The sequence below is a fragment of the Motacilla alba genome, chromosome 3 (assembly GCF_015832195.1).
Source record: "Motacilla alba alba isolate MOTALB_02 chromosome 3, Motacilla_alba_V1.0_pri, whole genome shotgun sequence".
Classification (NCBI taxonomy): domain Eukaryota; kingdom Metazoa; phylum Chordata; class Aves; order Passeriformes; family Motacillidae; genus Motacilla; species Motacilla alba.
The window spans coordinates 49117425-49137454 of NC_052018.1; the positions used below are offsets into that span (position 1 = coordinate 49117425).

Below are 20030 nucleotides of genomic sequence, written 5' to 3' on the forward strand. Positions count from 1 at the left end.
TGGTTAAACAGAGGACTTGGCAGCACTGGGTTAACAGTGGGAGTTGATCTCACAGATCTTTTCCAGCCTTAATGATTCTATGGTTCTATGGTCAGTCACCTAAATTTTTGGTACCTAAAGATTTAGATATTTATGACACATCACAAGCCTTCCCTGCAGTTCGACTGTTATTTTTGCTGGCTAATGCTGGTCTGTATTAGAGGCCAGAAAAGTTGTTATTTTCTAAGTAAGACAAAAACTTTTGCGATACAAAATTCTTCATTCAGTTTTATATTGGGAGATTCTTTTAACAGAGTGCTTTAAATATCTCCATGCCGTCTCTGCCCACCGATCTGTCTGACAGCATCGGGCTGGCTCTAGCTCTCACTTCATCTTTCACCTGCAGCGATGTTTCCAGCTCCGGACCCGTGGGCCCTCACAAGCCAAGGCAGCGGAATCCTGGGAGCCGCGGCTTTTGCGGAGCACTGCGGCTCGGGCTGCGCAGCCCGAGGCGGGGCTGTCCCGGCGCGGCTCGCGGGCTGCGCCACCCCCGTCTCCCGAGCCCGTTCTGCGGAACCCCCACGGGAGCGTTGCCAGCGCGCTCTGAGGGTGAAACCTGAGTTTCAGTAAAGACATGCCCGAGGCCCGGCTGCTTCTGTGGCGTTCAGACGCTTCCTCCCCCCCCCTCCCCACCAGCGTGAACGGGCGCCAGGAGCAGCAAAGCAGGGAAGGGCATAGGGAGGGTCTGCAGACGGGTCCGTGAAGCAGCAGGGAGTTTGGGCAGAGCCCGCCTGGGGACAGCTCCCGCCCAGGCTCCGGCCCCGCCCCAGCTCCGCCCCGGCGCCTTCCCTGCCGCCCCCGGCATCGCAGGACCATCTCCAGCAGCGGCCGCCAGGGGGCGCGGCCCCGCCCCGCCCTGCCCCTCCCGCGGGGCGGGCCGGCCCCGAGCCCCTCCCGGCCCCGCCTCTCGTCCTCGCCCCGCCCTCCCCTTCTCTCGCGGCCACGTCATTCGCGCTCCGCGGGCGGAAGCGACGTCATCCCGCCCGGCGGCCAACGGGCGGCTCGCGTGTGGCGGGTTGAGAGGTGAAAGATCAGGCGGGGCGGCGGGAAGATGGCGGCGCTGGCGGTTGCCGGGCGGGGGACGCGGGCTCCGTGAGGGGATGGCGCGGCGGGCGGCGCGCAGCGGCTGAGGCACCCCGGCCGCTCCCCCGCGGGCCCTACGCGCTCCTGTCGGTCGGTCCCATGAGCGGGGCGGGAGGTCTGGCGTGGCGCGCGCTGCACGCGCTGCTGCGCGCCCTGCTCTGCCTGCAGCGCGCGCTGCTCGCGTGCCTGCGCGGCCGCGCGGCCGCCGCCGCCGCCACCTCGTGCGCGCTCCTGGCGCCCGCCGCCCGCGCGCTCGGCTTCCGCGAGGCGCGCGCGGGCTGGCGGCGGCGGGGACCCGCGCGCGGCGGGGCGGCGCGCGGCCGGCAGCGGTGGCGCGCGGACGGGCGCGCCCTGCGGAAGCTGCCGGTGCACGTGGGGCTGGTGGTGACCGAGGAGGAGCCGAGCTACGCGGATATGGCCAGCCTGGTCGTGTGGTGCATGGCCGTGGGCATCTCCTACGTCAGCGTCTACGACCATAACGGTGAGCGGCCGCCGGGGTGCCCCAAGTCCCAGTCCCGGGCGGCTCCCGCCCGCCCTGGGAGCGCCTCCTGGCCTGGAGCCAGAGGGCCGCGCTGTTCCGGGGTCTTCCCAGGTCCGGTGCAGCCTCTGTGCTGGCAGCTCTTTTCCCATCCGCTGCAGAGCTTCTGTCCCCGGGGAGCCTGGGTAATGGCCCAGTTGCCTTTGGGGCCCAGCTCCTGTGCCGGGATGACCCGGTCCTGCCTGCTTTCTGGAGCCTTGTCCACAGCCTCGGGCTGACAGGAACTGCTGACATCTGAAAGTGTAGGGCAGGGACTGTTAGCAGGGAAGAGCTTTAGGCTACCTGCTCTTATGAATGCTGTTTATTGAGTTGGGGCTGAACCTCCAAAAGTGAATGAATGAAAGTAGCCTTCTGTTTTCAAGTACTCCTATGTGAAGAAACAGGATGGCCAAGTAGTTAAACGTAAGCATGTATGTCCTGTGTGCTGTCTGTATTGTGAAGGTAAATTACGTTCTCTGCATATGGTCCTGCTTGGCATTTGAGTTAACTCTGAGCCAGTGCTTCTGGAAGCTCTGGTGTTTTTTCATATCTGCTGTTTGATTTTGTTTATTACTGAGTCTCGAGTGTAAAACCATTGAACTCTGGCTCTTGCAGGTATGTTGATTCCACGTCACTGACTATCAATAAAGATAAGATCAGAGTTTGGATTTCGCATACTGTGAGGAAATCATGGAACAAATCTGACTTCCTCATACCTGTCCTTTTCCAGTGGGGAGCTAAAACCAGCCAAATTCAAGATACCCTTAGTTGAGGCTTTCTGTCCAGCTATTGAGAGATGATCTCTAACCTGTACTGGTCAAGCTGTCAACTCAGAAGGGATAACAATACATGACATAGACCATGTCCTGTTTCTGTCCTGCAGAGGAAAAAACTTTATCCTGAGGATCCCTGTGCTCTTGCTGTCAGGGGTGAGACTGTAGGAGACCAGGGTTTAACTTGTTTTGAGCCACTTCCAATGGCTGTTTAGAGGTGTCGTGCATTTTAGGTGAACTCTGTAGATTTCTGCCAGGTTAGAGGTACGGTTGTCTTCTAGTGCTCTTTCAGGAAATGCCCAGCAGTGCATCCCACGTAAGTAGAGGAAATCTTTTGTTATCAAGTGTGCAAAAGCATCTCGGGTATGCAGGCCTTTCCGTGAGCATAGGCATTTGTGAGTTTTAAATTTTTTTCGCTTCGTTTTAAACCATCACCGTTTATAGTTTTGTTTCATAGTTGAGCCTTCCTATGTGATAAAAGACTCGGAAGACTTGACTTTCACTAAATTACTCTAAGATCATTATGAGAAATTGGGCTTAGCAGTTTAAACTGGCCATCTGTGCAGGGCTGTTGTGGAACTTGGTTATGTTGTATTTCAGAGGGAGAATGCTTCCTCATTTGGAAGTCAAAGAATGATCTAAAACACTGGTATGACATCTCAAGCGCACAGAGAACAGCACCTTCTGAGAAGGTGTTTTATGTGTTGACAGTTTTTAGTCCCAATTTGGAAAGCATTCAACCACGTGAAATGCTGCAGAGCAAACAGTACCAAGGAGGAGAGTTTCCCTCATAGCTTGAAGAGAGACGTTTTTATTGTACAGGATCTTTAACTTCTAATTTAAGTAAGCTATGGGCAGTATTGCCTAATATGTTATGTATGTGCTTAGTTCCTTTTTAGATTCCAGCACTGTGCTCCACAAATTATATGTATGAGAACTGAACTGAGGAGGAGATCAAGCTGAGAGTCATGTTTCTTGGTCGTCTTGGTTTTCATCTTGCTTACTGTGCAACAGTGAGGAGGGAGAAGGCACCAGCCAATGCTTAAGTAGCCACTGTTGCTGAGCTCCTCTCTCACAGTAAGGAGCCAGAGCTGTAGCAGTGTCTGAAACATAATTTTTTTGAAAACCTATTACCAGCATGTGTTTCACCAGCATGTGTTGAAATTCAGTCAGATCTAAGATTGACTGTTAGAAGACTAAATATGTTAGAAGACTAAATAGTTTTGTCCTCTGAAGAGCTGACATAACCTTGCAGAACAATTGTTATTGCTAGCAGTTCAGAAAAATGAAAATCTTGGGTTACTTGCTGCTGCGTCCATGTATTATTTCATTCAGTCTAAAGTTACATTTGTTAATTGATCACTTTTGTTCTGTGTTGTGATGTTGTTTTTTGTTTCGGTGTTGGGAATTTTTTTTCTTTAGTTTGGTTGTTTGTGTTGTTCTAAGTGCAGGTTGTGTGATGAGTGTGGATTTTAATTTCTCATTCTAAAGTTACGTGTTAAGAGGTTTTGCTGTCACCTCTGAGAATATAGCTATTATCTCATGATTTCAGTATTGAAGCATATTTTTTAGTAGCTTGTTATTCTGTTGGTCCTCTGATACTAGAATATGCTAGTTTAATGGCTAGCTTGCTTTCCAATTTATTGGAGCGAAATCAAAGAAGGCAGAGCAACAAAAAAGTTTTAAATCTGTGGCTTTTGCCAAACTTCTGGGGTTGATGAGAATAGCCTGCCATTGCGCCTCATGTTCCACACAGGTGTTCAGTGAGTTGTCCAGGATAGCAGCTGCAACTGCTTTGTGCACAGCTGAGCTTTTTAGACTGATTTCAGCTTCAGAGGGCAAGCAAGTAGTCATTCGTACAGCTCTGGTGTATGCTTACTGCTGGTAATAGCACATATGCTGCCTTTCTTGTGGTGCTAAGCTCCTTAGGGTGCCTTGATTGAGCATACAGCATTTCCAGATAGACTTGTCATTAAGTAGGATGTTGCAGCTGTTGGTAAATCCGGTACTCAGTGGTGCTGGAGTCTGGAACCCTCAGCACTAACACTGATAATAGTGAAGGTGAATGAAGTCAGAAACAACTTGCTCTTATCAGTAGCAGAGGGTGACCCTTAATTAGAGCGTGCACTTGTTTCCATCCACTCAGATGGTGAGTAGTGCTTCTGGACTGCTGAGCTGCTTCTGGGGGTGTGTGTTCATACAAGTGTACTAACTGTTGATTTGTCAAAGTCCGCACTGGTGCTGGCTGTGGTGGAGAAAGAAAACTAATATGAGTGCTCTGGATCAGCATTAGCTGGAGTATATGTTAATGTGTTTCTTTTCCTTCACTGTGTATTTGTAATACTGAGATTCTTTTGATTGCAACAGGAAACCTTGTTTGCAAGCCTGGTCTTCCATGGTTACCTTCTCTTGCAAGAAATAGTGTGTCAGGATTAAATTCAAAATAAGTCCTTAACTGCCTTTTCTATGGGAGGAAAGGGAAACCTGAAGTTCTTTACAGAAAAAGTGCTACATACATTTATTTGTTTATAGTAATGAATTTCTGTATTTTTTACAAAATTGCTAAACAGAAGATTGTTAATGTATTCTTCAATGTCAAAATAAGTAGCTGCATTCCAGCTCACACTGTTCTGTTACAGCAGCTGCACCAGTAACTGTAAAGGCAACTTGGCTGGAGTTGTGCAGGGCTCAGAACTGAGACTTTCTCTGTTTCCTCAGCATGTTTGGAGGCCCAGGGTGGTCTGGCTTTACTGCCCCTGGTGTGTGGAAACACTTTCTCTCATTGTTCATTGTGCAGCATGACAAAGCCATAATAAACTTAATGCTGCTGTGCACACCTGAGTTAAATAATGCAAACTAAAGTTTCAGTCTTTTGATAAAGAATTTTTCTGTTGACTTCTGTATTGCCAATCATTTCTTGGTAGAAATCCAGCCATTCTTGTCAAGACCTTATCTGAGGAAATCCTGCAGCTTTCTTGCAGTCAGAAGGCATTAATAATGCTTTCAGGTAATAGCACTTAAAATACCTTCTGGGGAGCAGGAACCTTTTACTACTGCTATATACTTTAACTTTCTTTTGGTAGTTGTTTTGCCATTTGGGAGAGCTTGATTGAGTGTTACTTCTGTGAAGCTTTCCTGATACAGTTTGGGACAAGTCTTTTGGGAGAGTGCTTTTTGGGAGCTTGCTGAATCTTGGCATTAAGGTACTTTGGACTCCTAATTAGATCCTTCACACTGAAGGTTTCTTAAAGCTTATAGTGTGCCTGTATTGAAAATTTGGAGTTATTAATCCTGGGTTTAGCTTTCTAGTGAACTGCTTTGCTTCTGACCACTTTTCTCTTAAAAACTTTGGAAGGATAGAGTATGCAAAAGAAATTATTTAATTAGCCCCAAAGTAGACTTCTAGTCTCTTCTAGATTACTTGGTAGTTTAACTAATTTGTTTAATCCATAAAGTCTTTTGGGTGTGCAGTGTGTTCATTTCACTGGGCAAGATAAAAATGTTGTGGTTGTATGTCGCTGGAACACTTGAGATACCAATGTCACATGGTGTGGGCCTTCACTCACATGAAATTTCACGTTCAACAATTGCGTTTTGGTGTCAAGTTGAGAGGAGTTCTCCATCCGCATGTATTTAAAGGGTTAACACTAATCTGTAGAAGGTGATCTCCTTAAAGGAATGGGAAATACGAAAGAGATCTTTTCTCTGAATTGCTGATGAGCCCCTGTTCTCTTAGTGCAGAATGGCTCTCCAAGAAGTGTGGGAGGCATGGTCACCTATGAAGTTCTTAGTTCTAAGTCAAATTCTTTGCTTGGTCAATGCTGTCTCAAGTGGCTTTAATCTGATTGAAATTTAAGTGACTTTAGCTACGTTCAAACTTGGATTACTTTTTTTCCTAGACTCTTGGAATAAAGGAGGTATTTGTAGCTTTCCATATCCTGTGAGGTCCAGTGTAATGGCCATGCTTTCCTCTGTTATCAACCAGCATGATCCAACAGGATGTAGGCAAAAGTTGTTCATGTATTAAAATGGTTTCTTGAATGCGCATTCTTTGAAGTGGTTTATTATTTGATGTTCTCAAAATGTAAATACCTGATAACAATTACAACTTTTGATTACTCTTTCCTTGTCAGCACTGGAAAGTTGAGAAAGCAAGTAACTGAAATGTTGTGGAGATATGTTCTTTACTAGACTCTGCTTTGGTAAGGTGTTCCCTTGAAAGGAAGAGCTAACTATTATTCTGTGTTTTACCAGATTCTGCTGCTTTATAAAGCAGGGAAATTAAAAATGTTGAACTTTGAGATGCCATTAAGGCATTAACAGATGGTGGCTGTGGTAGTCTAGTTAGACAAACAAATGGTTGATGTCACTTGGTGTTTCTCTGTGCCAGTTTTTCACTTCCAGTTCAAGATTCTTACCACTTCTACATGTGATGAATTTGCAGCATCTTAATTACAAACTTCATTTGTCAATATCTAACCCTAAAATATTGCAACATCGTAGTTGCAAGCAAAGGGGTATGGCTTGTAGTTGCTGTACATCTGAGCAACACGTGTGTGCCCTGGAAAAGACCTGTGTAATGGAGGACTACTGCAGGAAGCTAAAACACTTCTGGTTTGCCTCAGCTCTAACAGCAACAAATGACCAACAGCATGCTTGCAGCTTGTGTTGTAAAAACAAGTAGTATCCCTGAAAACAGCTCACAAGTTCTCAGTAGTTAAAGGAAACAAACTGGGACAGAGTTTGATACTCTTTTGCATTGGGAATTTTAGTGCTTAAATACATGTAATTCTTAGAACACTTCATTTGCAGGAATATACACATTTGTGCCAGCTTACAAAGGTTCCAGAGTTCTGACCAAACGTTTCTGCTTTTCAAAACCAGAAAATCTTCTGATGAAAAGTAATAGTGACAATTTCATGTTTGTGTTCCATATTTGAAACACGAGTTGTGCTGCATTTTTTTCATTTAACAGCAAACGGCTGTTGTATTGCTAAAATTTATTAGACCTTTGTCAAACCATCATTTTTTATAATGTTAAAATTACATTATGGACTAGCTTTAACTTTTTTTGTGAATGAAATTGGAGGGTAGCAGTAAATCAAGAGTTAAGCTTCACTGCCTAGAAACACATAATTCTGTTACTGAGTTGGCCTACTCATGCACTTGTTTGCTAGATTTGTCATATTTAAATTAAGCAACAGCATCTCCCAGAACTAACTTGGGTACATTGACAAAGTTTAAAAAAATGAGCCTTGTAGATAAATGGGGTTTTGAGATCCTGTAAGGGAAAGGAGAATATAGCTGAGTCATGACCATGTAAAATTCTTGAAGTTGAATATGAATTTGGCCTATGAATATTGCATTTGGCAGGACTGTGTTTGCAGCAATATGCATTCATAAGTCTCTTGTGCACTGACTAAGAGATAAACGTTGAAGGAGTATTCCCAAATGCTGTTGGTTTTTAATTAAGATCTGAGTTCGTCTGAATTTTTACTACCTTTGTTGTGCTTCAGTATCTTCTCTTCAGGAAAACTGTGTATGTGTCGAGGTTGATGGATCAGTGGGAATTTAGGTGTGGAGGCCTTTCCAAGGAAGGCATGCTGCAACTACATGGTACAACTACATGGTAGCTTCCTGTTTGTTAAACTGCTATTCCAGGAGCCGTGCAGTCCCCTGATTTGAACAACTGAGGGGGTGGGTGAGATAAAGAGGCAGAATAGAAGGGTGGTACTCAGATAAATCTTAAGAACACATTTATTTAGCAAGTCTTCTGTATCTGTTGTGTGTGTTAAGGACCTTCACTTTGGAGCTGGACCAATTCCAGTATATGATATCTCTTTTTACTGAGAAGCAAACACCTTGGTCAGTTCTTCTCCTTGTCCTCAATGTCTTAATTTACTTTAGGGCTGGAGTGTGGAGTCTTAAATTAGTTCTTCCAGTCTTTGGCAGGAACAGGCAAAAACCTTTCATGAGAAAGGATTTGGTATCGTTAGTGTTGGGTGAGAAAGCGGAGGAAGAGCAGCAGCTTATTTCCCAGATTGGGAACCTTTCCTAATTATGTCATGTGTTTGTCTGGATATTGAACATAGTTTTATTTCTCATGTCTAAAAGTATATGGAAGTCAAGTGACTCCTAAAGGCGAGGCACACGCAGCCTTGTACAGATCTTCCTTGAAGAGGGTACAGGATTAGCAATTGCAGTGGCTGCACTGCTGCTGTCCTTGGGAGTAATGAAGACAATTTGTGCTAATCCCAGCTTGAAAGAGACCGAGCCAAGCAGAGTTGTATCAAACAGTTTTATTTAAAGCAGCATTCTCAGTTTCTGTAATGTATAGGTATACTCTGGAAAGCAGGAACACAAGAAGCCACAATTTAACTTTAAACTTAGCAGAAGTATTCTAACAGACTTTTTTCTGTAGAGGTTTGTGCCTTACCAAACTTGCTTTTCTGTAAACATGTGAAATCAATTATAAGCATCACTAACATTTCTATAATAAAATAGGACTTTTTTTACAGGAACTATCCAGGATGAGAGGAAAAATAGATACTTCACCACCTATTAAAGCCTCTAATGAAGCCTGTAGAAAAGTTGTAATTCATTAGGCCTAAAGGCTAGCATATTAAATAAATGCATTGTATCACTTCATATTGTAAACTAACTCCTAGTGTATTATGGTCTTGATCCAGTGCTTATGTACTGTTGGACCAATGTGGGAACTCTTGTAGTAGTTCCAGATCCTATAGTCAGGTTGTGGTGCTGAATTCTAAGCCTAATCATAAAATTGCATGTCTTACATTCTTTTGCACTGTCTACATTGTAAGATTAGTGTGTGAGCATTTTTAGACTGGTCAATGGAAGTGTTTGACATAAGGTTTCTGAGTGAAGTGCAGTGAAAACCTCTGAATACCCTGTGATAAAAGCATTATCCAGTTCCTGAGTGAATATGCCTAGCCATGCTTTTGGATTGTAAATATTTAAACTGTAACATTTAGTTTTTGCTGTGGCATTTAATTAGAAGTAGAGTTATGTTTCTCAAAAGCTAGAATTTATTTTGGTACAGGAACCCAAGTATGTTTGAAGCAGGCTTTGTGGTTTCCTGCATTTGAAATGTGTCTGCCTTAAATATGTAAGTATAAAAAGGCCTTGGGGACTGCATGAACTCCTTGAAACATACAGCTTGTGAAATTCTCTTATTAGGAAATCCATGCTATTGGATGGCTTAAGAGTGGATGCTTACTGAGACCTGAAATGCTGATTTAGTGGTGACTTGCTTTGTTAGCCTGCAGCCTTAGGGATATGGCAAGTGGTAGCAGACTTAAGCAGCATGGGCTTTAGAGAAATTTGGTGTTAATCTGACTTGATTGTTCTTTGCTGATTATTGCTTTCTCTATTTCTAGCATACTAAGGACAAGGAAATAAGTCGTAAGCTGTCCCTTATGCAGTTGCAACTTGCTGCTTAAATCAGGCTGGGTGAAAGAAGAAGAAAAGCACATGAGTTGTCTTTCCAAGGTCGCTCAAATTAGTAACGTGCAGTAGCATTTGCTTTGAGTTCTTACCCACACTTGTGAACTCCAGTCTGAAACCAGTTCTGACTAATTTTTTCTTCTTGCCTAGCGTCATATTTATTTTGTAACACCCTTTATAGGAGTTGGCTGATATGCAACTTTTTTTTAAAGGTATTTTCAAGAGGAATAATTCAAGATTGATGGATGAAATTTTAAAACAGCAGCAAGAACTTTTGGGACTAGATTGCTCCAAGTACTCTGTGGAATTTGCAAATCACGACAAAACTGGTCAAGGTAAGATAGCTACAAGAGGGGCTTGTTATGCCTCTAAATAGCTGTATATCAATCATAAATCTGCTTTTACTTAAACACATTTCTATGTACAGTGACCTTTTTCTTCATGTGTGTGCTTTCATCTTTCCAAACATACACCTCAAAGCGGGGAGGAGAAAGGGAAAGAGCAAGACTGCTGGTGATCATGGCAAGGTATAATGCCATCAGGAAGGTAAAGGGCACAAGTTAAAAAAATTAATTTGGTAATAATAGCTTTTGCACCTACTTAGATGTGGAAACCAGGAGTAGGTTTCAAGGCTGATGTTCCTTACGCAGCAGTATCTGCTATAAGAACTCATTTACTAATCTGCTGCCTAAGACAAATGCTAGAAGTCTGTTCAAATATAATAAATCACTGGCATGTACTTGAATCTGGCCTTTGTATTAAAGAGGTAGGCTGATACAGCTCTTCTAACTACAACTAATAATATTAAAGTAGGTCTTGTAAAAAAATACCTAAACAACCCGTATGTTTTAAGGTCATCATAGTTCAAAGACTTATGAAAAGTCTGTACAAGTTGTGGTACATTTAGCTGCATTGAAAATGCTGCTTGCGAGTTTTGCCTCCCCTGTGAGAACTGACTGAATACTAAAATCCTTTGTGCCAGTTTACTAGTACAAAGTATAATATTGTAACATGAACTTGTCTTATGAACAACTTAGCCTAAGATGCTAGCGTTTATGTGAAGAATTCAGGTTTCATGCTATTTTTTTTCCTTCCTGTGAAGGTTGAAATAACCAGCAGAAGATGGGGTAGACAGGCTATTAATGTCTTGAACTCCAGCATACTTAGCTACATTTACCTAAGTTGGGATATTTATGTTCACACCAAACAAACTACTGAAAGACTTCTCAGATTTGCTGATGGGAAGAGTGCTTTTAAACCTCAGGAACCTTTGGTGCTGGAAACTGAAAAGCAGAGGTGTTTTCTGTTCTCTTTTTAAATTCTTCATTCTTTTTTTAGGAGGCTTCACAGTCAGATCAGATGCTTCATGTTTTCAACTGAACAAACTGACATCTATGCAGATTATTATTATCTGCAGTTTTTCACTTCTGAATAATAACATTGCATGTATTGCAATTTAGGGATACTGTTAAATATTTTTTAATATAGGACATTTGATGCAAATCTGCAAATCGAGCAATATTAAGGAACAATAATTTTCATTGTGGTGGCTTTGGATAGATGAACTGAGGGGTTTTAGGTGTTCTTATGAATCTTGACTGTACTGTGTGGTCCTTTGCAGTCAGGTTCTGCAGTTTTAGGAAACGTATTTTTAAGTATCTGGTTATAACTCACCTAAGTTTGCTATCAGCCTAAAATGTTGACACTTTGGTATTTAACTCACTTAACTTCAAGCTAGTATAGTGCACCACCTCTGGCCTTCAGCTTCCTTGGCAAGTTTACCTCCTAGGTACCTTATCAGTACTGACAATGATGCAAGTCATGTAGTATGAGAAGACTCTTGCCTGTCAATAGTGTAGGATTAAGATAATTACTGTTGTGAAATGTCCTCTTAAGTCACAGGCATAATTGCAGATGAATAGATGAATTCTGAACTATTATCTTGTTCCAAGCTTCAGTGCAGCAATCTTAGATCCTTACTGTAACTCTTGCATCAAGATGCTGTGATCAGATTGAGGGAGGCACCCAAGCTTAATAATAATGTCACATGAATGTACACAGTAGCTGTTAAAAACACCTTCCTCTTCTAGGGTAGAAATTAGTTTGTTGGGTTTTTTTTTAATTTCCCTGAACCCCTTAAGTTACGATCCAGGCACCTTTCTTCTCAGTGCTTTGCCTGATAGTGTAAGAACCAATCCAAATTTCCTGGAAAACTGTGTTTGTAGACTGAATTAAGCCCCTTCTCACAAGACTTCTCAAAGTAGTTGTCTTAAGCTTGTGTTTTAGTAATACAGCAAATCCAGAAAACTCTTACCCACTTCTCTAAGAGATAGGTGAGGTGTATCTATGACTAGTTGTAAAATAGGAATTAAAGTACAAGTTACTTTCAGCTGTATCTGTGACTATCTAAAGCACATACAAAACAACTATATTTGTTGCTTTTAAACTATGTTTTGTACTTTCAGTTTTAAATTGCCAATCTACATTGAAGGTGCTGTCTCCGGAAGATGGAAAAGCAGACATAGTCAAAGCTGCTCAGAACTTCTGTCATTTGGTAGCACAGCAGCAAAGAACACATTCAGACCTGGATGTGAATATGTTAGACAACTTATTAAGTAGTAAGTACAATATGGAGGGGAAAGAGTACTCAATTCATAACAATTTGGTTACTAGTGTATTCATTGCTTGGAATGTATGCATCTTGATGCTTAGTCTATCAGAGTAAGTTATGATTATTGCTTTTAGGCTTCTGTTAAAAATTTGTCTTGTGTATTGCCTTTTGAGCTGTTTTTTTTAAGCAGAAAAATTCTTTAGCAGAAATATTAAGCTAAATTGCAGAGTTTTGGCTTTTTAGAGTTTACACCATCTATGGTATGTTCTGCAATGAGCTTTCTGGAAAAAGTGCTTTTGGGATTACCTAAAACTGGACTATTCTAATTTAGGTTAACTTCCTGCAAGCTGCAAATATGGATGGGCAGAGTATTTTCCAGATCTGGTTACAGTGATTAAAGCTGTTCTTGCTGCCTGACTACTATCCTGAATGCAAATGATAGAGCACTTGCTGTTCTCTTGCTGCTCTATAACCCACTCTAGCTTAGTTGTCTTCATTACTAATTCATGCAGATTACTGACTCTGCACCGTGATGTGTGGCTACATGCAATAGCTGTGAAAAGGGCAGGACTGCCCTAATATCACACCTGGGAGAAGAAGTTTAGAATTAGCATCCACTTTTCCAGTGGTACTATGGAGCTATAATGAGTTGCTCAGCTTGCCTAGGTGATCCATGCATGTTAATTGCAGCTGTAATTAGCTGATCAGGGTTCAGGTTTCAGATTGCACACTTGAACTTGGATGCCTTCGGGCACGTTGTTGTAGTGTTGTTCCCATTAATTGGACTTTAGAGAGTGATTTCTTTTTTTTCATGCGGGTGATCAGCTGAATTGTTCTGCTGACAGACTTGGATGCTAGTTTGGAATTCAAACTGAATTCCATCCCTGTTGTCAGCATCCTCTTATAATGGAACTATTAAATGTATTTAATAAGGCACCTGAAGAAGAACTTAGGACATCTCTTCTGTTATACCCCAAAGGCAATTAGAGTAAATAAACAATCACTCCTTCAGAACAGTTACTAATTTAATGGAGAACTGGTGACAGTTGTTACCTGTTGTGTGTATTTTGGCCAGTGATATTTAACTGGAGCTTTTCAAACTTGTTGGTGATCTTCTCTCTGGATATGTTAAAAGTATTAGGTCCAATCTTAAAGTGAGTAGATTTATTTTTGAAGTATTGCATGCTAGCTGAGCACAGAAAGAGAAATCTAATCTGTCAAAACTATGAACTTTGAAACACGCCGCTTCATGTATGTGGCTAATAATTAAGGATAATATCTGTAACTGGTCCTTATTAATTTGTTTACTTAATGTTTGGGACATTGTTGGAGGTGAAGTATTCTTCCATTACTTATTTAGCAGCAGCTTTTTAAACTTTGTTATACTTGTAGGCAAATTTAGTTTGTGTGCATTTTTAATGGAACAGTGTTGAAAGTAAGCATCTGTGCATTATTGATTTGAGAGCATGTTCTGGAAAGCAATACTTGAGTAGTTCTATTCTTATAGTTTGCATTAATGATGTCTTCTGTAAATCTTTGGAGTTTTACATTTTGATTTAAACACCTGTTAATGTAGTTTTTAAACTTTTTGTTCGTGTTTAGGGTGCAGTTGAAGCCTAGTCCTAAAATGGTATGATTCTAGCTTGTCATGTGGCTTTTCTTGTTCTTAATTCAGTCATGCACTTAATTCTTACAGCTTGAGTTTTCTGCAGTGTAAGAATACTTTTACTTTCTTCTGAGCAATGCCTCAGCTAACCAGCTTGTTTTCAGAAAAGTAGGTGCCAGCTGCATTTTAATATTGTCTCTGCTTGCTGTCTGCTTGCCTTCCAGCAAAGAACATGACTATCAATTAAGGCTACTCAAGTTGCCCTGTAAGATCTGTGTGGAGAAGGATAGAGTTATCAGCTCTAAAATTCCTTCATGTTCCCCTTGCAGAACTCCTGACCTAGAAGGGATGTTGCCAGATTGCCATCCTATGAGTGTGCAAGTCTTTTGGCCTCTTTTGTTTTTTAAAGTTTGCTCCCAAATCCTTGTATCTTGTGTGTGCTAAACTTGACTGCTGTAACTCTAGCAGCTCTGAGGGAGCTTCCACATGTAAATTACCTGCAGCACTGCTATGTTTAGGTAAAGAAATGGATGCAGACTGGAAAGCACAGTACCGTGTTTTTTAGTAGGCTGTTGTGACAGTAGTACTATAGTGTGCATTTTCATTTTCCTTCAGATAGGAACCAGAAGGAAATGCTAGCATTAACTGGGCTCTCTGAAGGTCTTTTCCTGTTTGAAAAGCCATTGCAGTGTTGAAGATCCTGCTGCTGTACCAGCTGAGGAGTACTCAGCTACTGAATCAGCTGATGAGTAAAGCTGTCCACTTCCTCCAGAGTCCCCACTTCTAAGTATTCACTGCTTCCCTGCAAAGCTCTTTGATACTAACGTGCTAGCTTCTGAACACCAAAGGTGGCTTTTGCTTTGCAGTTTTTTTCTTAACTTTGAGATAAGATTTGGACTGTGGCACAAGACAATCCTATCTAAAATTTGATCCTTCCTTAGAAATGCACATGCTTGGGAAAAATAGCTTCTTTACCTCTGGGAAAAGGTATCATCACTATTGTGCTGATTCAGTGGGGAGGGAGGATGTGAACTTTTTGAAAAATCTCCAGCTTCAGTTTCAAAACCTGGGTGGAGCAAAATCTGGCCTTAGTTTCCTTTTCTGTTACTCCCAAAGTTAAGTTCCTCTACAACTAATCTGAAAACTGTAAAAGGCTCTTGACTGCTTTTGTGTAGTGGGTTTTTTTTTTTAATTTAAGCAAACAAGGAAAGAATTGAGAAATAGCATCAGAAGTTTGGAGCAAGTAGGCTGTATTGATCTTTTATCTGCTAAAGGTAGTCATTACCCGGTATAAGCACTTCTGCACTTAACCCGCAGAATTGGTGTGTAGTGGAAGAGGTGACAACAAATTACCTCAATAATCATGACTAATTGCAGCATTGTAGCAAAATAGGGTTATGACTGTTGGAATACTTTTCAGATAAGCTAGGTAGGTGCAAGACAAACAGTTTAGCTTTTTGGGTCCCCTTGGGGTGCTCTTCTGTTTTTCACAAGTTGCTCTAATCACCTTGCTAGAATTAGCAGGGAAAGCTGGACTCAGACTGCTCATTGTAAGCCTATTTCCTGCCTGTCAATTATAGCCTGGAGTAGCTTAGGCACTGCAGAAGTATATGGAAGGGAGACAGAGGCAGTGGTGTTTGGTCACTAATTGTCTGCAGCCTCAGAAGATGAGCAGGATGCTCTCACAAGGGAAATGACTGGCTGGGGTTTTAAGGTATGGGTAGTAAGAGTGTGGGCATTTAGTAGGATTCATCAATATTATCTTGCTCTGCCCTAGAATGGGTCAGGTTGTCCACATAGTAACAGAAAGACACACTGCCCTGTTCTTCTTCACTCATCTAACCAGAAAGATGCCAGCTGCAGCAGTGTCTTTAAAATTTCCGTCTGGTCTCATACTGAGAAAGAGACAGGTCATCTAACAAGTTGGGTTTTTTTTTCCTTGATGGTCTGTCTTACCAAGGTGTTCTTCACTGAAACTTCCTTAAGCTTTTTTTTTTTTTTTTTTGTGTCCTTTAACTCTACTTGATTGCAGCTCCACGTAGTTGAGTAAGGACTACAGTAGGTTGAGTCAGGGTACAGCATGTTCTGTGCTACTAAAATCAAGTTTGCCAAGACAAAACTAGAACAAGTCAGATGAAACAGCATTGTTAGGGTTTGCTGTTACTCAAAACAATGTAACTGTTCCTGTAATTTCCATAGAAGGTCTTTGAAAACTTGACATAAAAATAACAGTCCAGCTGGGCCTGCAGTGGCTGCCTAAGCTTTTGCACAGCTGGTCACGGAGGTGTTGCAAGACCAGACTGTTCTCTTGGGCTTTTAATTGTTAACTTGTCCTTGGGACCTTCATTAAAAAAAAAAAAAAAAAAAAAAAAAAGAAATGCATTTAGTGAAAAAGCAGATGCCTTAGGGTTTAGAACTGAAATCCTATGATGAATTTAATAAAACCTAGTGTAACTTGTTATTACAGGTACACATGGATTTCCTGATCCTGATTTAGTCTTGAAGTTTGGTCCTGTGGACAGCACATTAGGATTCCTTCCGTGGCACATCAGACTGACAGAAATCATGTGAGTTGCTTGTAAATGTTGCGAAGTGCACTGGAATGAAAAATATCTAGCTGAGCAAGTCTTTATGATGTAACTTATGGAACTGGCCAAAAGAGGAGATCCAGCTAAACAAGTGTCTGGATATTGATTTGAGGATATTTTAAAATCATTAAATGAAACCTGTCAAACATTCATTGTTGTTTTTTTTAGCCCTGACTAGGCAACAACAGGCCTCAGGTTGAAGGAACAACTTCTGTCACCACCTAGTGTGTGGTCCAGTCCCATTTGACAGTGTTCCTTCTATCAGTGTTGATTTTCTGTGGCTTATAGGTTTCTAACAGGGAAGCTAAGGATGCAAGGGAAATAGAATAATACAAGAAGATCGCACCTATGGATTGCTTTTCAATTTTAGCAGTAATTGAAGTGACTAGATTTGCTGAACTTCTGAAATCCAAGTGCATTTATAGTGCGCTGAAACATGTGGGCACACTGTGCTGCTCCCGCTTTTCACTGATTTGGAGGGCCCTGTGTACTCTAATGGGAGGCTTTGGTTTAGAGGGTGGCTGGTTTAGTTGTTAGAGTTGAGTGACAATAACCATGTTGAGAACAACTTCACAAGGTTACTCAGACAGTAGCTTGCTTTTAGTGATATTCTTGAGTGGCTGTGTGAATAGTGTGGTGTTTATAAAAGCTTATTTTAATGTTTCTAACTTGCTTTCTCAGTTCTTTGCCTTCCCACCTAAACATCAGTTATGAAGACTTTTTCTCTGCCCTCCATCACTATGCAGCCTGTGAGCAACGGTGGGGAAAGTGACTTCAGGCTGAGTGCATGGAGTCAAGCTTTCTGTGGGAAGGAACTGATGTCTGTTTACAAGCACCTGCGACCCATAAGTCTGGTTCATAGTCCTTTCTTAATTTATCAAAAAAATTCAATAAAGTGTCTTACCTTTCTAGAGAGTCTGTCTGAATGTGTGAGAATCTATGGGGAGGGGAATTCACAGATTTCCTGTTTGCAAGAGACAGTTATTAAAACAAAGCTGAATTGTCCTCACTTTGACATTCAAGTGTCAAAATGAACGTGCAAGAAGTAAGTGTTGTGAAATCTACAGGACATTGTAAATACGAGTACATGCCCTGAAGATCCTTAAAACCAAGAAAGAACTTCCATCTTTGTTTCCTAATTTTTCATGGTCAGGCATTTCAGAGCTAATGGTTTATCTTCAGATATATTTACTATGTAATACGTGAATTCTAGAGAAGTTGGTTTTGTTAACTGAAAATAGACTGCAGCTTGGCTGGGATGACTAAGTCAGTTGTAGGTGTTATGTTCTAGAAATACTGAGAAGATTCCATACAAAGGGGTGGATGCTTCTATGGTAAGTGGATTAGGCAGTCTGTGTTGCAGTATCCAGCTTTTTTTTTGATTCAAGTGGTGGAATGAAAGTATTCCTACTGCCCTGAGTGAATGCAGCATCTCAGCATGGGGTCAGTTTTCCATCGGGAATAAGCATAAACAGTACTATGTATTGTTTGTATACCTGTTCTCCCCGTAACATGCTAATTCAAGGTAACAAGCAGGAAGAGGCTCTGGCATCATTTGCTGAAAGATTTGAGAAAGGTCTGAGTCAACTTCCATGGCTAAATGTGATTTGCTGCTTGTACTTGTGTGCCCAGCAAGGGAGCCTGCTTAAGCCTTTTTTTATTTTTATTTGTTCTGAACTGAGCATTAGAAGTTTAAATGAACAAAGTGGACAAAGAAGGAAGAAGTGAAGCTGCCCTACAGTATTTCAGCACTGAGATAACTAAGCAGAGATATTGGCTAAGTGGTCTTCATCATGGAATGGGCTGTTGGAGTTATATTCCTGTTTTGGAAGTAGTTTAAAGTTACAAGTTTATGGCTGCACTTGGACAAAGCAATATCTAGATCTGTGTTACTGGAGTCAAACATTGATACTGCAGCCTTCTGCCCTGCAAGCTGCAGAACTGTTGAATGCTTCATTCTGGAAGTGGTTCCTGTTTCCCCCTCCCCCTGCTCTTCAAACTGAGCCTGGCTTTATCTCCTTTGGGATAGCCATGTCACTAGAAGGGAAAACAACTGTTTTTAAAAGGGAATTGTCAGATTTTAAACGAATGTCTGCCTCATTGTGAAATGGTGTATTTTAACTTGTTGCTTGATGTAATGTTATAAAGCAGATTGCATAAACTCTTAGCTGCAGTTTCTTGTCATCATAAGATTAGATTGCAGTTATGGAAAGACCTGTGGTCACTTCATCTCAGAAAAGAGTGAGGGATATTCAATAAATTAACTAAAGGTTTTGACGTAAAATAGCTTTCCATAGGAGCTGGAATACTTTGAGTACACTTTGTCAACTGATCTCTTGTGTGTGCCAGGTCCTGTATTGCAGAGAAGGTGAACAGTTGTGCAATGTTTCTTGGGTCCTGTCATTGACATGGGCAAATTTTCCTCACTGAGTGTTAAGTTCAACTTTTTTTGTGGGGAGTGGGTAGCCTGTTGAAGGATATCTGGAGTATTGACGTTCATCTGTAATATGTATTTTATTTCATTAAAATGCAAGGTTGTGTTTACATTCCAATATGTGTTACTGTGTCACTGAAGCAGTTCTGGTGCTGGCAGTAATGGGAAAAGCTTAGTTTAGCCCTCAAAAATAATGTATTTTTTATATTTGTATCAAACTGCCAAAGAATACTTCTCATACCCGAGTTCCCTCAGTCCTCAAACTTCTGCATATCTCAGCTAAAAAGATTTGTTTAATATTGGAGACAGATCTCAAGGCCTAGAATTTGTCTACAGAGGGTTGCTTAATAAAACTATGATGATTAGTTCAGCTGCATTTGATTCAACTTAAATCTCTTCTGATGGCCAGTTTAATTGCGAATTAAGTGTTCCTCCTGGAATTAATGTAGTTGAACTAATCCACGTTATCACTTAGTTGGGATTATTTTACTGTCCCTGTGTGGGCAGTCTTCAGTGAGGTGTGCCAAAAGCACTGTGCATATCCACGACTTGATCTCTGAATGTATGTCCTTGCCCTTAGCGCCTGTGCCCAGCTTGTTCTGTGTGAAGGTCTGTGCTATCGCTGTGATATGTTGGGGTATCTGTACATAATGTGTAAAATGAGTTTTTATGATTAGGGAATCGATTTATTGAACTTTATTATTGAAAGCTGAATCTGTAAAACAATAAATCAATAAAAGACTATAATCTTTCTACAGGCTATGGTGATACATGAATACTTCTGGAAGTTCAGCTGGGGTGCTGTAGCCTGAGTCATGTTACTACATCACTCCGGGGAAGTAGAGAACTTTGAATGTTGTATTCTTTTGTTCTCTTCTTTAATTGCTTTCTGTAGTGTAAGAACTGGGCAAA

General features: G+C 41.6%; 1 protein-coding gene across 1 annotated transcript; it reads left to right on the top strand.

Annotated features, from left to right (window-relative positions):
* The first annotated feature begins 1070 nt into the window (after nucleotides 1-1070).
* Nucleotides 1071-19869, top strand: NUS1 (NUS1 dehydrodolichyl diphosphate synthase subunit). Its single transcript, XM_038132920.1, has 5 exons — nucleotides 1071-1603; nucleotides 10092-10214; nucleotides 12345-12497; nucleotides 16564-16663; nucleotides 17366-19869. The coding sequence occupies exons 1-5, from the start codon at nucleotides 1222-1224 to the stop codon at nucleotides 17454-17456; spliced, it is 849 nt and encodes a 282-aa protein (XP_037988848.1). The 5' UTR covers nucleotides 1071-1221; the 3' UTR covers nucleotides 17457-19869.
* Nucleotides 19870-20030: the final 161 nt, after the last annotated feature.